At 43.0% G+C, this 19961-nt stretch overlaps 1 protein-coding gene across 12 annotated transcripts in view; it reads right to left on the bottom strand.

Moving 5' to 3' along the window:
* Nucleotides 1-528: 528 nt before the first annotated feature.
* Nucleotides 529-19961, bottom strand: part of LOC139583807 (SWI/SNF-related matrix-associated actin-dependent regulator of chromatin subfamily D member 3-like) — a 56902-nt gene continuing 37469 nt past the window's right edge. For 2 of the 12 annotated variants that reach the window (XM_071415304.1, XM_071415300.1), the window contains exons 3-16: nt 19469-19558; nt 15986-16028; nt 14568-14690; nt 13986-14108; nt 12291-12386; nt 8322-8342; nt 7938-8000; nt 7706-7807; nt 5143-5304; nt 4781-4878; nt 4269-4461; nt 3543-3665; nt 3355-3456; nt 529-3056 (exon numbers count right to left, since the gene is read on the bottom strand). In XM_071415304.1, the coding sequence (XP_071271405.1) occupies nt 3003-3056; nt 3355-3456; nt 3543-3665; nt 4269-4461; nt 4781-4878; nt 5143-5304; nt 7706-7807; nt 7938-8000; nt 8322-8342; nt 12291-12386; nt 13986-14108; nt 14568-14690; nt 15986-16028; nt 19469-19558 (1393 nt within the window). In that variant the 3' untranslated portion in view covers nt 529-3002. The remainder of the gene's footprint in view (nt 3057-3354; nt 3457-3542; nt 3666-4268; nt 4462-4780; nt 4879-5142; nt 5305-7705; nt 7808-7937; nt 8001-8321; nt 8343-12290; nt 12387-13985; nt 14109-14567; nt 14691-15985; nt 16029-19468; nt 19559-19961) is intronic. The other 10 variants (XM_071415309.1, XM_071415306.1, XM_071415302.1 and 7 more) reach the window with 9 other exon arrangements.

Below are 19961 nucleotides of genomic sequence, written 5' to 3' on the forward strand. Positions count from 1 at the left end.
ACAAGTTTTGCATTCCGAGATGCCGTTCTGCATACCACTGTTGTACTGCACCGTTATGTCTGTTTGTGGCCCACCTGTTAGCTTGCACGATTCTTGCCATTCTCCTTTAACCTCTCTCATCAACGAGCTGTTTTCGCCCACAGGACTGCCGCCAACTAGATATTTTTTTTCGCACCATTCTCTGTAACAGGGGGTCGGTCGTTTGAGATACTGGATCCGAAGATCATACAACGCTCAGACGCTTGTTTTGCGAATTCTAACGTTCAAACAAACAGTAACTGAATGGCTCGATGCCTGTCTGCCTGCCTGCTTTATATAGCAAACCATGGCCACGAGACTCACTGTCTGTAAGAGCGATCTATTTACGTGAATGGGGTGGTGTACCTAATAAAGTGGCAGACAAATGGTGTAAAGAGAGCTGTGAGGAACATGGACTCTCCACAAAGTCATGCACAGAGACTGCAGTTACCACCTATCCATTTAGGTAGACCAATATGAATGCTGTTTGTCAGAGAGAGGAGCACACAGTTTAAGTACAGTCTTTTATATTAGTCAAATGACAGGTTTCCATTGTCAGACAGAGGGTGTCAGTGAGTTGAAGTTTCTAGAATGCCCAGCAAGGGGTGCCCAACAGTCAAAGATGCTCCATGACTGCCAAACATACAAGAACATCTGGGTCAAACAAGTATCGATTGACACAATTGAATACAACAACTAGTATGCTCCCTTGATTGGTGAAGTTGACATACATGGAACCTGTAGTGACAAAAACTCTCATATGCAGATAACATCTATGCTGGCTGGGTAGCATACAGGTTTTTAGCAAATGTTTTCGAAAAAGGCCCCCTCACAAAAGATATTGTGTCAAATCCAGTGCTCTTCAAATCCGCTTCCATGCATTTGTGAGGGTATTTACATGTCCTGTTTGAAATGTATAAAACCTGTCCATGCAGCATGCATAGGTCTTTATGAAACGCAACCTCTGTTTATGCTGAGTATAGGAGCTCTCAGCCATGTTGACACAAAACAAATGTAACAAGGACACAAGTTTGAACGTTACAGAAGACAGCAGTGTCGATTTCAAATCAGAAACTGAGAAGGCTTCTCCCATGACACACACAAAACTAGAAGGGCACAGAACTGAGTTGCTGTGGTAGTTAGAGATGAGCAAGCCTTGTATGTGGCGAGATGGAGGCATCATCAATCCCAGCATTCAATTCTATGGTTCTGCCCCATTAAAACTCAACAAGGACCTAAAATACCCCCCCCCCCCCCCCCTCCCCCAAGTGTACATAGAGGGACACTAGCGTACCTGTCCTACAGCTTTAAACCTATGAAACCCAACCCTTCCCACCCCATATGTCCCGCCGTTCCCTAAACGAAACAGACAAACAGACAGTCATAGGCTGTACAGTTGCCCTTAAGGGGGAAAAAATGATATTTACATTCACATATCCCTTAAAAATGTCTTCATATTCACCCTTCAGTTTTAACTGGTAACATAGCTTTATCGAGCTGAGACAAAATCACAGTAACCATTGTTCATTGTCTATTTTAACTAGTATAATACTCTTTTATCGAGACCTTTGGTGACTCCGTCAAAATGTTCAAGGACAAAATACTGTCAGACAGATCCATTTGGGACAGGAAGTTCACAATGGATGTTAACTAAAAATACAATGAACAAAGACCCATTTCGTCATTCATTTCAAATAATAGAATTAGTTACCGGTCAACATTTTTCATAGCAGGCAATGTACAGATGTGGCTGCAGCTTCACTGCCCGCCCCATGATTGTTCAACATAGGAAATGGTGTTGGTTACATCATATTCCAAAATGTGTCTGTCGTTAATATTTAAAAAAAAAATACTGGCTTGAGTATTGGGAGAGATCTGTAGCTAATACTGTTCCCAGACATGACTTTTGTAGAGTTATTATGACAGGACAATGAAGCAGCACAAACCACGAAAGCTAATCCATATGCATGGCAATTCGCTGCGGCAAGTCTGTCTGGGTGCTTTGTAACAGAGAGTTAGTCTGTGTAAAAGCATTACAGGGTGTACTGACTGCCAAGTGTTGCTACAGTACTTCACCTTGTGCTTACTCATCATGTCACCATCTATCCTTTCTACAGCCAGCAGACATTGGTGTTAATTGTCATTGTCCCTTTTAACAATCTGCTGAAATACATATTCACTTACACAGAGATCTACTTATACTGTTACATTGTTTAAGTAAATTACAGAAGAAAGTTGAAAGAAATTAAGCTAATCTTAGATTGCATTTTAGATTAGTTTATAATGAGGGAAATCCTAATTCACGAAAGCTGCCTACCTTGAACAAATTCATGTTTTAAAATGACAGACCTCAACATTTGGGCTTCAGAAGAGAAATTCGCCCAGTCCCACGACCCATTACTTCATACTGTAATCTTCATTCCGCTGGTGTTCATTTCGTTCCACACATCAAAACACACACTCTGAGCATATGGCTCACATGAACCATACAGCTAATGATACACTAAAAACAAATGGGCACAATCCAAACTGTGTGTGAGTCAAGACACTTGAAACATTAGGTTACAAACAACCACCTTGGACTCACGAATGAGATGCAGTGGACCATTATGACCTTTCTATTATGTACAGTACTGCTGGATTCAGTCCATCTGGTTGAGATGAATCCAATACACAGTGATCATTCTGCAGGCAGCTGGTACAATGACTTGTAGTCTCTATGGAAAGACTGTGACATGCTAGTGGGTGACATTAAAAGTAACCAACTGTGGGCCTGGGATTCCAGGAGTGTGGAGAGAGATGTCCGGTCATGTCCATCAGAGATGAACAGATTGTTCCAAGTTTTCTTTTTTTAGATACATGCGATTGGGGATGGGTCAGAGGCCACGGGTCACAGTACTGTGAATGTGAAGAAAGCTAAAAAAAAATAACAAACACAGGTCTGGGGTCAGATGAAGAGTGCAGCGTGACGTCCGAGACGGCGTTTAGGTGTTCCTCACGGCCAAGGCCTGCTCCAGCTCCTGTCTCCTCTGCTGGATCTGTGAGAGGGAAGTGGCATCAGCATCCCACACACAAAGACAACCTGAATATACCTCAATATACCTAAGTGGATACACAGTATCAATCAATCAATTTGTAAAAAGTGGTAAATCAAACATTTGATTGCTTGTGAATGTGATAGGTATTGGTAAGACTGGTAAAACAGAGCAGAACAGAACAGCTTCAAAGCAAAATATGACTTATCTGATCACAATTCCTAGTTTGTGTTTCTACTTGGATGCTCTTGTGCGAGTTATTAAAAGGTTTTAAGGTGCAGCGTTTGGCATTTCTCCTCACCTTGCAGTAGAAGTAGCGACTGACGGCCTCCTGGGACCAGGGCTCGTGGTAAAACGCCGCCCTCCTCTCCTCCTCTGGGTTCCCCACCACGTCTGTCATCAGCTGCAGCCAAACAGAGAGCACTGTTGGTCAGGTAGGTGTGTGTGTGTGCGTCCGTGCGTGCGTGTGTGTGTGTGCGTGTCCCTCACCTTCAGGTCTCTGCTTTGGGACTTGAGCCAGTCCTGGATGTAGCCCTTAGGATCCCTGGAGAAGCTGAGCATAAAGTCCCTCTGGATCTTCAACTGGTTGATGGACTCAATGGTCTCATGGATCTACAGGGTTCATAATGATCACTGATGTTAGAGGACAGCTTACACAGATCTAAGCATATGAAAATAACTTTCCAATTTCAATACACCAATTTATTTGAGCCACTGCGTTTCTTCAGAATTTGCATTCAAATAGTTGTGTAAGAAACGGGGGTGACGGTGTAAAGAACAAGGCTTTTCCCACAGGAACATGAAGCCACAACACCTATGTAAAGGTAGATTTACATTGTGGAGATGCGGGAACAGCTCTGACAACACAGAGATTTTCTCCACACGGCCAACATGCAATTTATACCAGTGCGATTGTTTATCGACGGCGCGCGCAAAAGTGTTAGCAAGGGTTGGGGTCAATTCCATTTAAATTCCAGTCAATTTAGAAAGTAAACCAAATTTAAATTCCAAATTTTCCCCATTTGAAAAGCATTTCAGTGTACTTCCAGAATTGAAATGGAATTGACCCTAACCCTGGTGATTGCACTTCGGGCGACAAGATTCTCCGGGAGAATCAGATAGAAATCTATCCGACACGGTCAGACAGCTCTGAACTCTAATTCACATATAACTGACGGTAATTAGTCGTCACACATCTCCGCAATGTAAATCTACCTTTAAAGTCATCTTGGGTAATTGTGATTGGCTATCCTTCCTGTGTGGTTGTCCCACCTTGTTGTCCAATGAGGCGATCTCCTGCTGGTTGGCGGTGGAGAGCAGGAAGCTGCTCATCTGGCTCTTCAGGGGGTCCTCCACCTCCACGTCAATGTCATAGCATGCCGTCTTCTTCTGGTCGTTAGGGTCCACACTGCATGGAGAGGCGGGGAAGGATGGTGAGACTGAGGTTGTTGGCAGCATTTCAAATGTAATAAAAATGAAAAGCCTGGAAGGCAAGAATGCTGGTGGTCTGTCTGTATCTTACCAGGATTCTTGCCTCCCAGCCTTTGCACTTTAATTGGATTATCTACCCTTTGGGACAGTATTAACTGTGAAGCGCTGTGCCCACATTGTTATCTTATAGCTTTTCAAATGTATTCATCTGCTAGGTTTTTATGACCAGGCATTCACCCTTCAATTCAAACCAGGAAGTTGCCAGGTAGGTGTTACAGTAAGTGTGAGCTACTCACCTGATGACGTGGTTGATGACGATGGGGTCAGGGGGCAGGAGGAGGTTGGTGAGACGCTGGGGGATCTCCGAGAACTTGAGCCTCGGGCAGTCAAAGATCTGAGAGGAAGACAATAACATTACAGAATACAGACCTATCAGCAGGGAAGGGCAAATGTGTGTCTCCCAAATGGCACCATATTCCATTAATAGTGCACTACTTTTGTCTAGGGCCTTAGGGTTCTTGTCGAAATTAATGAATTATATAGGGAATCGGGTGCAATTCAGGACGCAGCCAATAACAAAAGGCATACTCTCCCTACTGAAGGTACTATGACAACAGGTAATACAGTACCAGAGGAGAACTAGAAGGGTGTAGTCTACCTGCTGAAAGTACTTGTCACAGTTGATGTACTCCTTGTCATGGGAGTCCTGCAGCTTGTTGGTCTTGACATACTGCCACAGGGCCTGGATGATACAGGAGCGGGTCTGGGTGTGGATACCCAGCAGCCGGGCCAGGCGAGGGTCCAGTTTAAACTGGGGGGGCTGCGGAGAGGTCACAGTCAGTACTAGCCGACTGACCTCAGGAACTGTTACAACTGCCAGATGACAGCTGCTTTGGGGACACTTTTGTTAGAGTTTTGTAAGTCCTCTAAATAGATTTTAGCCTCGTGCACTACTGAAAATTAAAAGGACTGCCAAAGCAGCAGCTACTCTTCCTGGGGTCCAGCAAAATTAAGGCAGTTTATACAATTTTAAAACATTACAATACATTTCACAACACACTGTGTGCCCTCAGGCCCCTACTCCACCACTACCACATATCTACATTACTAAATCCATGTGTATGTATAGTGCGTATGTTATCGTATGTGTGTGTGTATCTGTGTGTGTGTATGCGCCTATGTTTGTGTTGCTTTACAGTCCCCGCTGTTCCATAAGGTGATTTTTTTATCTGTTTTTTTAAATCTAATTTACTGCTTGAGTCAGTTACTTGATGTGGAATAGAGTTCCATGTAGTCATGGCTCTATGTAGTACTGTGTGCCTCCCATAGTCTGTTCTGGACTTGGGGACTGTGAAGAGACCTCTGGTGGCATGTCTTGTGGGGTATGCATGGGTCAATGCACCGAGCTGTCTGTCTAAACTACTGGCACACAGCTCAGTGCATTCAACATGTCAATAAATAAAAGTAGTGATGAAGTCAATCTCTCCACTTTCAGCCAGGAGAGACTGACATGCATATTATTAATATTAGCTCTCTGTGTACATCCAAGGGCCAGCCGTGCTGCCCTGTTCTGAGCCAATTGCAATTTTCCTAAGTCCTTTTATGTGGCACCTGACCACACGACTGAACAGTAGTCAAGGTGCGACAAAACTAGGGCCTGTAGGACCTGCCTTGTTAAGAAGGCAGAGCATCACTTTATTATAGACAGACTTCTCCCCATCTTAGCTACTACTGCATCAATATGTTTTGAACATGACAGTTTACAATCTAGTGTTACTCCAAGCAGTTTTGTCATCTCAACTTGCTCAATATCCACATTATTTATTACAAGATTTAGTTGAGGTTAGGGTTTAGTGAGTCTTTTGTTCCAAATACAATGCTTTTAGTTTTAGAAATATCGAGGTCTAACTTATTCCTTGCCACCCACTCTGAAACTAACTGCAGCTCTTTGTTAAGTGTTGCAGTCATTTCAGTCGCTGTAGTAGCTGACGTGTATAGCGTTGAGTCATCCGCATATATAGACACTCTGGCTTTACTCAGTCAGTGGCATGTCGTTAGTCAAAATTGAAAAAAGCAAGGGGCCATAACAGCTACACTGGGGAATTCCTGATTCTAACTGGATTATATTTGATAGGCTTCCATTAAAAGAACATCCTCTGTGTTCTGTGAGACAAGTAACTCTTTATCCGCATTATAGCAGGGGGTGTAAAGCCATAACACATATGTTTGTTCAGCAGTAGACTATGATCAATAATGTCAAAAGCTGCACTGAAGTCTAACAAGACAGCCCCCGCAATCATTTTATCATTAATTTCTCTCAGCCAATCATCAGTCATTTGTGTAAGTGCTGTACTTGTTGAGTGTCCTTCCCTATAAGTGTGCTGAAATTCTGTTGTCAATTTGTTTACTGTAAAATAGCATTGTATCTGGTCAAACAATTTTTTCCAGAAGTTTACAGGATGATTAGTCGGCTATTTGAACCAGGGGGCTTTACTATTCTTTAAAAAAAATGTAACCCCTTTTTTTTCTCCCCAATTTCGTGGTATCCAATTGGTAGTTACAGTCTTCTCATCGCTGCAACTCCCGTACGGACTCGGGAGAGGCGGAGGTCGAGAGCCATGCATCCTCCGAAACACAAACCAACCTAGCCGCACTGCTTCTTGACACAACCCACATCCAACCCGGAAGCCAGTCGCACCAATGTGTCGGAGGAAACACCGCACACCTGGCGACCTGGTCAGCGTACACTGCGCCCGGCCCGCCACAGGAGTCGCTAGTGCGCGATGAGACAAGGATATCCCTGCCGGCCATACCCTCCCTAACCCGGACGATGCTGTGCCAATTGTGCGTCGCCCCATGGACCTCCCGGTCGCGGCCGACTGCGACAGAGCCTGGGCTCAAACCCAGAATCTCTGGTGGCACAGCTAGCACTGCGACGCAGTGCCTTAGACCACTGCACCACCCGGGATGGCTCTACTATTCTTGGGTAGTGGAATGACTTTAGCTTCCCTCCAGGACTGAGGGCACACACTTTCTAGTAGGCTTAAATTGAAGATGTAGCAAACAGGAGTGGCAATATCGTCTGCTATTATCCTCAGTCATTTTCCATCTAGATTGTCAGATGGCTGGCTTGTCATTGTTGATAGACAACCTTTTTTTCACCTCTTCCACACGGACTTTACGGAATTCAAAAGTACAATTCTTGTCTACGGCGCCCTCACCTGGTAGTCCAGCATTAGCAGCAGTGTGCAGCGCACGCTCACGTCCCCTGGCCGCTTCACCTGGAAGCCGTCTGTCTCCTGGGTGGTGGGAGTGCGGTGCCACTAGCAGGAAACACAGAGACAGAAACCCCACCTTGAACACTACCTACAGGCACCGGCCACGGAATTCCAGAATATGTACATACAAACGTGCACACAAAGACGATAAAAGAATACAAAACCAAATGTGTACACTTTCAACGAGCAGCCTTGCTCTCGACCCTTTGAGTATGTTGTCTTTTGGAAGGCTGAATCGCTGTAAAAGAATAGATCATGCATGGTGTGGTAAGGAACTGAGTGAACTATCAAGACAGCAAAGGGTTGATCATTTGTTTTTCCAGAGGCGCTAACGCATATGTTGGCATTCAAAACAATAAAATAAATCAGATTGAGAATCATGATATCAGAAGTATTTTATAACCTAACAAGAGCATGGCTTATCAAGTTGAGACTGTACCCTACCCAAATAAAACCTCTATTTGGCATTACAGTATCAATTTTCTCCTCTGATATCCAGATATCAAACCCTCCCTGGTATTTTATCTATGTGGAAATGTTATTTGAGTCTGCATCTTACCTTCGCTTTACTGGTCAGCAGCTGAAAAGAAAAACACTTAAAGTTCCCTGCGTTTCAGTGAATTGTAGCCACTTAGCATGCAACACTGGGAGGGAACTGATGGAATGCTTTTCTACTGCTTTACCACTAACTCAATGTAGGGTTTACAAAAATATATGTTTTCATTGCTGTGTTGTGGTACATTCCATTTGATGGACAGATTCATTCCAAGCAAAGCTTTATCTATGCCATCTATCCTTGCTAAAATATTACAAGGTGGGAAACCTTGAGAAGTACTCTAACCTCAAAACACTCAAGGAAGCATTTTGTCAAGTTAGAACACCTTGTGGCTGTGTGTGCGAATGTGCTTACAGTGTCAAAAACATGTTTTTACAATTCAAAGGTTGGAACCTCAGACACCATTCTCTGGTAAAATCTTAATTCTCCGGTATAGTGGATTCCTCAAGATCTAAAACCCCATTGAATACTAAAATCCGTAATGAGCTGTTTTGGACTGACTGTGTTTTACTGCCTTTTCAGTAAAATATCTGTTCTCAGATGATAACATCCGCCAGCTAAGTCAATAAGAGTGATGTCAGATCTAGTAGCCAACAATACCAAAATAGGCTAAATACAGTAGATGAGAATACCCACTGGGCACACACTGGTTGAATCAACATTTCCACGTTATTCATTAACGTATTGTCGAAAATACATTGGATTCGAAAAAAGTAATCAATCAGTACTGTTTCTCAGTTTTTCACTATCTGACATTTAATCATAGTAAAATTCCTTGTCTTAGGTCAGTTAGGATCACCACTTTACTTTAAGAATGTAAAATGTCAGAATAATAGTAGAGAGAATGATTTATTTCAGTTCTTTCATCACATTCCCAGTGGGTCAGAAGTTTACATACACTCAATTAGTATTTGGTAGCATTGCCTTTAAATTGTTTAACTCCGGTCAAACGTTTCGGGTAGCCTTCCACAAGCTTCCCACAATAAGTTGGGTAAATTTTGGCCCATTCCTCCTGACAGAGCTGGTGTAACTGAGTCAGGTTTGTAGGCCTCCTTACTCGCACATGCTTTTTCAGTTCTACCCACAAATGTGCTATAGGATTGAGGTCAGGGCTTTGTGATGGCCACTCCAATACCTTGACTTTGTTGTCCTTAAGCCATTTTGCCACAACTTTGGAAGTATGCTTGGGGTCATTGTCCATTTGGAAGACCCATTTGCGACCAAGCTTTACCTTCCTGACTGATGTGTTGAGATGTTGCTTCAATATATTCCCATAATTTTATTTTCTTATGATGCCATCTATTTTGTGAAGTGCACCAGTCCCTCATGCGGCAAAGCACCCCCACAACATGATGCTGCCACCCCCGTGCTTCACGGTTGAGATGGGGTTCTTCGGCTAGCAAGCATCCCCCTTTTTCCTCCAAACATAACGATGGTCATTATGGCTAAACAGTTTTAATTTTGTTTCATCAGACCAGAGGACATTTCTCCAAAAAGTACGATCTTTGTCCCCAAACCGTAGTCTGGCTTTTTTATGGCGGTTTTGGAGCAGTGGCTTCATCCTTGCTGAGCGGCCTTTCAGGTTATGTCGATATAGGACTCCTTTTACTGTGGATATAGATACTTTTGTACCTGTTTCCTCCATCATCTTCACAAGGTCCTTTGCTGTTGTTCTGGGATTGATTTGCACTTTTCGCACCAAAGTACATTCATCTATGAGACAGAATGCGTCTCCTTCCTGAGCGGTATGACGGCTGCGTGGTCCCATGGTGTTTATTCTTGCGTACTATTGTTTGTACAGATGAACGTGGTACCTTCAGGCGTTTGGAAATTGCTCCCAAGGATGAACCAGACTTGTGAAACTACAAAAAAAAAATTCTAAGGTCTTGGCTGATTTCTTTTGATTTTCCCATGATGTCAAGCAAAGAGGCAGTGAGTTTGAAGGTAGGCCTTGAAATACATCCACAGGTACACCTCCAATTGACTCAAATTATTTCAATTAGCCTATCAGAAGCTTCTAAAGCCATGACATAATTTTTGGGAATCTTCCAAGCTGTTTAAAAGCACAGTCAAGACGGATCACCAGCAGAGTCTGAGATTTCTGGAATGTGGAAGTGTATCTATTTCTCAATTGCCTGAAAAGCTTCCAAACAGCTACAGTCAGTTTTTCAAACCTTTGCCCAGGCCTGTTTAAAAAAAATGATAACTAGATCTGAAAGTTCTATAGAGAACCAAGGATTTGTTCTATATTTTTTTTACACTAAGTTGTTTAAAAGGGAGAGCATGTTTTGTCTGCCAGAGAGAGAAAAAGAGATGAGAACAATTCTAGAGCTAATTCAGGGTCAGGTATGCAGCTGAGATAGAGGAGAGGTCAGGGTAATACACATCATGAAGAAAAGCTTGTGGGGGAAAAAATGTCTCTTCATAATTATACGAGGATCAGTGTTAATCCTTTTGGTATCTCTAATACAATGGCAGGAGAGCGATCACTGAGATCATTAGCAAAGACGCCACTCAACAAATACTTGTGGGGATTATTTGTTAGAATTAGGTCAATCAGTGAGAAGTTTGCTGGATTTTGTATTAATCCGTGTGGGTTTCGCAATCGGTTGAGTCAGGTTAAAGTCAAGAAAAATATTCTTAAAATGGTCTGAGGCCGGGGTAAGCCAATCTAAGTTAAAATCCCCTAAAACGACAAATTCAGATGAAAGAAAAGGTTTAAATACTCAGAAATAGTACCAACATGGTGACCTTTGTTGGGCAAATCAGCTGTCAATGTTAACTTCATAAATCCAACATCACTCTGAATTGACATTCACATACAGCCTGGGTAAAAAAAGTTAGGAGTTACTTTCAACTATTCAACGTTATTTAGGTAGTCTACACAAATGAGTATGGATGCTGAGCAATGTCTAAATGTGTTCAGCTGAAACGTACACAGCTTGTTTCCAAATCTAAGCATGGTACATAGAGGTAGGCATTTGGATGGTAAACTTGTTCTCACTGAAGAGCATTACCCCTCATTTACCAGTAGGTGTCACTGTTTAACTTGGACTGTGGCTTCACATGTTATTTCAACATACCCCTTTATTTAGGTTGATGGCATGACGTTGACACGATGACGTTGATTCAAACAACATTTTACTATCAACATTGAAACAAGGTCAAATCAAATATAAAATTCAACATAATTTCAACCATGTGTGGTTGAAATTTTGGTTGAAATTGCATAGAAAATTCAATATATGGTTGAATTTCAACCACAATTTCAACCACACAAATTTCAACCAAACATATACATAGTTCTGATGATTATATTGAAATTAGATTGATGTAACAACCTGTAAGTCAGGTTAAGTCAATGTATTTAAGTTGAAGTTTACCCTAATTTCAATGTTTACAAGGCAGGTTGAAATGAGACAAAAACAGCACTGGTTGATGACTTTTTTTCAAATCTAATGTATTTTCCACGTTGATTCCACGTCACAATACGTTGACAAATTACATTGAAATAATATTGATTCAACAAGTGTGTGGGTAGTGTATTTATTTTCTCAGAATCATAACTAGTCTATGGCCTAATCTTCTACAGGGGTGTACATTGTGACCTGCATTGTAACTAAAGATACGATGCCAAGAGTCTTTAGTGGTTAAACACTATAGTTAACCCCTTGTTTGCCCAAAACCTGCTGAATAGATCTGGATGAGGCTGAAGACCATAGAATTAGAATGAATAGAACGGATGTCCTCATTCAGATTAATTACGCCATTATGAGTGGACTGGGGGCCATTTTGAGGGTCCCCAAAGCAGTAAAGCACAAAGCGTCCTCAACTGACATTCCAAAAAAGATATTCCATTCTCATTCTATTTCTATGGGCGGAACACAGACAGGGTAGAGGAGACGAGAGTGAGACAGAGAGGACAGAGGGTGCAGGTATACGGTCAGCGGTCATCAGGGAACATGAACTCACCTCTACAAGGTGGTTGTCAGGACCGTATAGGTCTTTGTCCAGCTCAATCACCAGGCTCTTGAAGAAAGAGGAGAATTTCCTCTTCAGCTTCCCAGGCTATGGAATAAAGAGAGGTGGTTAGTTAGTTTAACGTGGACGGAACATTTGGGCTGATATGAACATTTGAAGAGTGTAACACGGGACAAACTCACTCACACACACACACGGAAGTAGCATTAGCCACTCTAGCGTGGTGTTTCATGCTAGAAAGTATGCATATTTTCCCAATTTTTCCATCTTCTCGACATTAAATCGAGTTAAGAAAGAAATGGATTCCTTTGTCGCCTGAATATAGAATGTTTTATGTACAAACCGGTCCACGGGGGATACGAGTGTATAGCCGGCTGCATACATTCCCTTTGGACGGTAAGATGAAACGACTCAATAGCGCCATCCGCTGGCCTTTGGGCTAGGCCCTTGTTTGTTTCCTGGTAAGTGAACATCGGTCTCTGGGAGTGATTTCAACTAAACCCCTATGCACTACTGTTGAACACCTGCCTTAGATAACTTGATATACTGTTGTCATTGACTATAGCAACATTTCTAGGACAACAAAGCAGTGATATCATTCAATTTACCCTAGGCCCTAGGGGCAAGGGGTTGACCAAAGACGTAGAAGGGACCACATACAATGTGAAAACAGGATATTCTCAGGGTCCACTTCCTTAAAAAGTGGGCCGAAAATATTTGTGGGCTCAGAAAACCTCAAATAGTCCAAACCACTGTGAAATGACAGCCTTGACTCAAAAGCTGATGAGAGAATTAGAGTTGAGCCACCATTTGAAGTCGATCTTACTCTGCAAAAGAAATCTATGGTCATGTTGCAGAAATAATCTGTGCAAACATTTAGCGAAACATTTAGCATTCCTCAGAAGGCCTAACAAAACAAACAAATCTTGTTGCCGACTGTGGAATTGTGGAGATGTGTTAGAACTATACAAGACTGCCATACAAGACTGCTTTATCTTGGCCAGGTCGCAGTTGCAAATGAGAACTTGTTCTCAACTAGCCTACCTGGTTAAATAAAGGTGAAATAAAAATAAAAAATAAAACATGTGTGGGGCAAACACTCCACAAAGCAGCTCCTGGATCAAAGAGCTAGCAATATTCATACTTGGTTGAATGATTGAGACATGGCCATGGATTTTTTTGAAGGTATTTCACCATGGTGAAAAGTAAAAATTTAACCCACCATGCTGCCACATTTAAAATACAGTCCCCCATAAAATAGCTGGTTAGCGTTTTTTTGGCATGAATCTTGTTCTGGAGGCAGTTCTCCAGAGTGGTCACTAGCTGGCAAAGCCACAAAGTGATAAAATCTGGTGTTAAACTTAACCCTAACCACACTGCTAACCCTAATGCCTAACTCTAACCTTAAATTAAGACCATGAATTCTTACAAAATCACTCACTTCTGCCTCCATGACAAGACTCATCACAATAAACGTCAACCTGCCAGAAAATATGTACAGAGGAGAAATCTGACTCAGTGGAAGGGATACAGTTCAAAAGAAACCGTTCATAATCGCTATCATACATAGAAGAGACTTCACAATGAGGGAATTTTTTTAAACTTTTCTAAACAAAATCAAACAAACCAATCACGATGAATTGATCCAGTGATATTCCATCGTCCTACAGGAAGTAGAATACTCACATCATCCAGCAGCTTCCCCTCAACCCGCAGCTCCCATGATGCAATACTGCCATCTGAGTCGTCAGCGTCGGGCTTGGCAGGGTTGAAGGTGTTGGAGATGTACAGCCTCAGTTTACGCTTTTGCTGTCGACACAAACACAAAGACACTGTTGGAACCAGTGGGCATTTCTGTACACATCAGTCTTGGGCACTTTGGTACCAAAGAAAAATACAGAGATGTTTCATGTTCCATTGTTCAAAGGGCATAGTATTTTCATATAGGGAAAGGGAATACCTACATAGTCAGTTGCACAACTGAGTGATTTCAACCGAAATGTGTCTTCTGCATTTAACCCAACCCCTCTGAACCAGAGAGGTGCAGGAGACTGCCTTAATAGACATCCACGTCCGGGGAGCAGTTGTTGTCGGGGGTTAACTGCTTTGCTCAAGGGCAGAACTACAGATTCTTCCGCCTTGTCAGCTTGGGGATTCAAACCTTTCGGTTACTGGCCCAGCGCTCTTAACCGCTAGGCTACCTGCTGCTGCTCGTACAGTAAAGTATATTATCGTAGTGAGATCCTTCAGGCCTATGATATGTGTTACCTTCATGGGTCTCTTCAGGGCTTCCTGGATGTCCACCCGTTTACGCATGATGGTCTGGTCCAGTTTACGTTCGAAGGCCAGCAGGTCCATGTAAGCCTGTGACTCAGGGACCAGTTCACGGATCTGATCAGAGGAGAAATCAAACAACCAACTCTTAGTGTCTCTGACACAATATACTCTATCATATTTAACCCAATGCTCGTGTATAGCTTTAGAAGAAGAAAAATCCTATTATCCAGTAAAATTGAACTGAAAAAAAAGATTGTGACAATAAGTTGTGGGATTGACTGAGGTTTGTGTTTAAGCTTAAGTTTCATTAAGGTAAGGCATTCTGCGATCAGAGCATGTCTGGTGTCTGAACTGAAACGGTGACTGTATTCTCTCAAGCCACCATTTCCCCCAAAAGTCTTTCCGTCCTTCTGTTACAGGGGTGACACACCTAATGAAGGTGACAGAGCGGGCAGTAGTGCCCACAGGAGCTGTGACTGCTCAACACCACTCACTAATTGGTGCACCAGTCCAGCCTTTAGTGGTGCTAAGTCTGCATTTGAAATGCAGCGGGCACATCAGCGCGAACCCCACCCCTACCCAACCTGCCCCTACTCTCCTTGACACATTACCATACTCATCCCCAGATGGAGGGAGTCCGCACTCTGCCAAGGCTACTTACCAAACTGGGCACAGACTCCCAGATTCTCCCACTGCGTTACCCCTCTCTCCATCTTTCTAATCTATCTGTCTCTCCCTTCATTGTTCCCTCGATCATCTCATTCCTTCTCTACCTGCGTCTGTCTGTCACCAAGTTGAGGTGTAGTGCAGACAGAATGCAGTGTGGGACATTCCCTGTCCCTGAGACATGCAGCTATCCCCATCCTCTGTCTGGCTTGTGTTACGATAAGACCCACAGACTACGGAGACACTCATAGGAGAGACTGGGAGCAGCATGGGGCTCCAATCCAGTGCCACCAGCAGCAGCCTTTACAAAATCAATGCCCAGGCTAGGCAGGGTTGAGACGGGGCAGGGGGGCATGAAGGGGAGAGCGGAGGTTGTGGCGCAGGCAGGCAGAGGATAGTGGCTAGACGTGGGTTTGTTTAGCCCTGACGCGGACCACACACTCCACCTCACCTGTGGAGAAGATGTGCCTCCTCTAAACCTTAAGGTTGTTTTATACCGGCTCTGTTTCCTACCAGTCTATTGGTTATTCCATTTGAAAATAAGAGGAATCATTAAACAACGGTGCCCACCGCCAAGCCTGCGCCAAGCATCTCTTTACGCTCCATTTGTAATAACACATAATCATCTGCCCCTCCAAGCCCCGAGATCAAAAACGCACACATGTTCTATTCAACAGAGAATGGATAATAACACACAAACACTCAAGTAATGGGAGAAAAATACAAAATATACGCAATCTCACCCTCTGTGGAAGAATCTTGTCTGCCATTTTCCTTCTCTTGGCGCTACAGAGAGGGAGAGAAAGACAGAGAGAAAATGGAAAAAGAGAGCATGTTACTATGGTGACTGATAGCGTAGCACCCAGGCCATCTGCTAAAATGCTGGGCCACATCCAGCACCCCAGTGTCCCAGCTGTGTGTGTGTGGAGTGAGTGGTGTGTGTGTTGCGTGTGTATGTGTGTGTGTACGCAATGCGGATGTGTGTGTTTTGGGGGATCCAGCAGAGGCAGGACTATGGTATACCACCTGGAGAGCAGGGACTAGTGACACATGTAATACCTCATGCACACACACCTCATGACTCAAGCTGTACCATCCAATGTACCGTATAGCCTTCTCTATATTAATGCTGTATATTGTTTGTATGTTAGTGAGTGTTGGCTCTGTCGCCAACTGTGGCCATCTCCAGAGGCAAATTTGTTACGTGACCACCAATAACAATGCTTCTGAATCCAACTTTCTTCTTTCCGATGAGGAGAAAAGTACAGTCGCCTATAACCCTTGTGATCTTATGTGAAGTTAACGTGACAACATGTTAAAACAACATGTGATAACATGAAACTAAACATGTGAAAACATTACCTCGTGTGGGGGGAAAAAATGACAACATGAGGATGCAAAATTTCAACATGTGATACCATAAAACTACACGTGACAACATTTGAACTAGACAATCTCCAGGGGACCATGACACCATCCCAAGAATGTCATTGCCCTTTCGGGAAAACCACAGGATGTGGACAATCACATGATTGCACATGTGGACAATCACACGATTTCACATTTCCACATGTTTTGCTTGTGACATCTGGTGATCTGGTGACATAATCCAACGGTTGGGACAGTTATAGTCTGGGGATATGGGAGTACTGTCAAACTGCACTGCTATTTTAGTCATCAGTTAATCTGACTAGTCTGTTATCATTGATTTCATTTACTTTATTTCAGCATTTTGAGTTTTTTTTGTACAGTTGTTGACACGAACATGGTGGAGTAGCAGAAAGATTGAAATGCTGAGTTCAAATCCCAGGTTTGTTTTTGTTATTTATTTCACCTTCATTTAACCAGGTAGGCCAGTTGAGAACAAGTTCTCATTTACAACTGCGACCTAGCCAAGATAAAGCAAAGCAGTGCGACAGAAACAACAACAGAGTGTTACACAAACAAACGTACAGTCAATAATACAATAGAAAAATATATGTACAGTGTGTGCAAATGTAGAAGAGTAGGGAGGGTAAGGCAATAAATAGACCATTAAGGCGAAATAATTACAATTTAGCATTAGGTGAGGACATGTTGAATTATAATTACTGTATAAATAAACATACACAATTTCAAAGTGTGTCAAATATGTAAGTTGAAAACACTATGTTAAATGCACTGTATGTGTACCATAACAACTCAGTTTTGTTTTCAAGGCATTACCTGTGAAATCTCATGTGAAAATCATGTGGTTTTTCCTGTAAGGGAACCCGTCAGTAGCCTACTTGTCAAATTCTTTGGGTATGAAACATTTTTGAAAATATAATGATAAATATTTTAATTTCTTGTCTTGGACATCATTTGTGTTACAACACCTGATAGATTACTTTCCATGGGTCCCACCTAATGCAAATGAGGTGTGCTGTTATGGTTAAGATGCCGAAAGCTCTAACCACTAGGCTACCCTGGACGGAGGCAGACATATAATCTAATGCTTGGGACAGATACAGTTGAAGTCGGAAGTTTATATATACACACCTTAGCCAAATACATTTAAACTCAGTTTTTCACAATTCCTGACATTTAATCCTAGTAAAAATCCCCCGTCTTAGGTCAGTGAGGATCACCACTTTATTTTAAGAATGTGAAATATCAGAATAATAGTAGAGAGAGTGATTTCAGCTTTTATTTCTTTCATCACATTCCCAGTGGGTCAGAAGTTCACATACACTCAATTAGTATTTGGTAGCATTGCCTTTAAATTGTTTAACTTGGGTCAAATGTTTCAGGTAGCCTTCCACAAGCTTCCCACAATAAGTTGGGTGAATTTTGGCCCATTCCTCCTGACAGAGCTGGTGTAACTGAGTCAGGATTGTAGGCCTCCTTGCTCGCACACACTTTTTCAGTTCTGCCCACACATTGTCTATGGGATTGAAGTCAGGGCTTTGTGATGGTCTCTCCAATACCTTGACTTTGTTGTCCTTAAGCCATTTTGCCACAACTTTGGAAGTATGCTTGGGGTCATTGTCCATTTGGAAGACCCATTTGCGACCAAGCTTTAACTTCCTGACTGATGTCTTGAGATGTTGCTTCAATATATCCACATAATTTTCCTACCTCATGATTCCATCTATTTTGTGAAGTGCACCAGCCCCTCCTGCAGCAAAGCACCCCCACAACATGATGCTGCCACCCCTGTGCTTCACGGTTGGGATGGTGTTCTTCGGCTTGCAAGCATCCCCCTTTTTCCTCCAAACATAACGATGGTCATTATGGCCAAACAGTTCTATTTTTGTTGTTTCATCAGACCAGAGGACATTTCTCCAAAAAGTACTGTCTTGGTCACCATGTGCAGTTGCAAACCGTAATCTGGCTTTTTTATGGTGGTTTTGGAGCAGTGGCTTCTTCCTTGCTGAGCGGCCTTTCATGTTATGTCGATAAAGGACTCCTTTTACTGTGGATATAGATACTTTTGTACCCGTTTCCTCCATCATCTTCACAAGGTCTTTTGCTGTTGTTCTGGGATTGATTTGCACTTATCGTACCAAAGTACGTTCATCTCTATGAGACAGAATGAGTCTCCTTCCTGAGCGGTATGACGGCTGCATGGTCCCATGGTGTTGTTTTCATGACTCCAACCTAAGTGTATGTAAACTTCCGACTTCAACTGTATAGTGTGAGGATATGTGAGTAATGTTAAACTGTATTAGACATTGGCACACCAGCTGGGACCTCAGTCTCACTCAGAAATCTTTTAACAGGGCAGGGCAAAATAATTAGGGTAAGTTAACAGGCCAAATGCTGAAACACAGAGCAGCATCGGGAGTTGGCTTGGTTACAATTCAAAGGGATCTGAGGGTCATAAACTGGGAATCACAACCCTCTAGAGATGATGAAAACATCGCATCTTGCCAAAACAGAAAAAAAACAGTTGATTAAAGAGGTGTTAGGGCATCCTTTGGTATAGCTGACATTCCTAAAAGAGACACTTACAGCATCATTTGTTCCCATCATGCCATGCTTCAGTCTACAGCATGCATCTTCACATTCGGAGGTACCCTAATGAACACCTGGTAAAGCTTTCCTCATGGGGAGACAAACATAGGGGTTTGTTTGGGGTAACATTTGGGGGTGGGTTGACCGAGCCTACACTCGGAAGTGCTGGGGTCGGGGGTCAGGGGAGAGGGCAGGGCGGCGAGTAAAAACGTGTGAAAAAACGGACATGCAGCAGAATAAACTCCTACTTTGATCCGAGCGTTGGATCTGATTGGGCATCTCTCATGTCCATCTGCCTCGCTGGCATCTCATTGGCTCCAGGGAATCCCACTGGCTTCCTAAGGGTTGATGTGATTTGAAGGTTGTCCGATTAAAGAGGTTGGTTGGTGTGACAACACACTAGCGGCAACAAGCAGGATGTCTGTACTGAAGGACAAACTCGTGGTTGTGTGTATGTCTGTGTAGGTGAGGGTGCGTTAATATCGGTGCAAGTGTGGAGGTGCACGTGTGGAGGATGCACAGGCATCAGTGTGGGGTGCATCTGTGTGCATGCACACACAAAGTGAGAGGAGGAGGACATAGTGGATCCTGGTGATCAGTGGATCTGGGGGTCTCATTTGACGCTTGTCTAGCAGGGAAAGGTTCTCATTGGACAGTGGGGAATCATGCTTCACTCACTTCAGTGTTTCGATGGCACACTAACAACAAGCAGACACATTGGTAATGAACACACTGGGACTA

The sequence above is a fragment of the Salvelinus alpinus genome, chromosome 8 (assembly GCF_045679555.1).
Source record: "Salvelinus alpinus chromosome 8, SLU_Salpinus.1, whole genome shotgun sequence".
Classification (NCBI taxonomy): domain Eukaryota; kingdom Metazoa; phylum Chordata; class Actinopteri; order Salmoniformes; family Salmonidae; genus Salvelinus; species Salvelinus alpinus.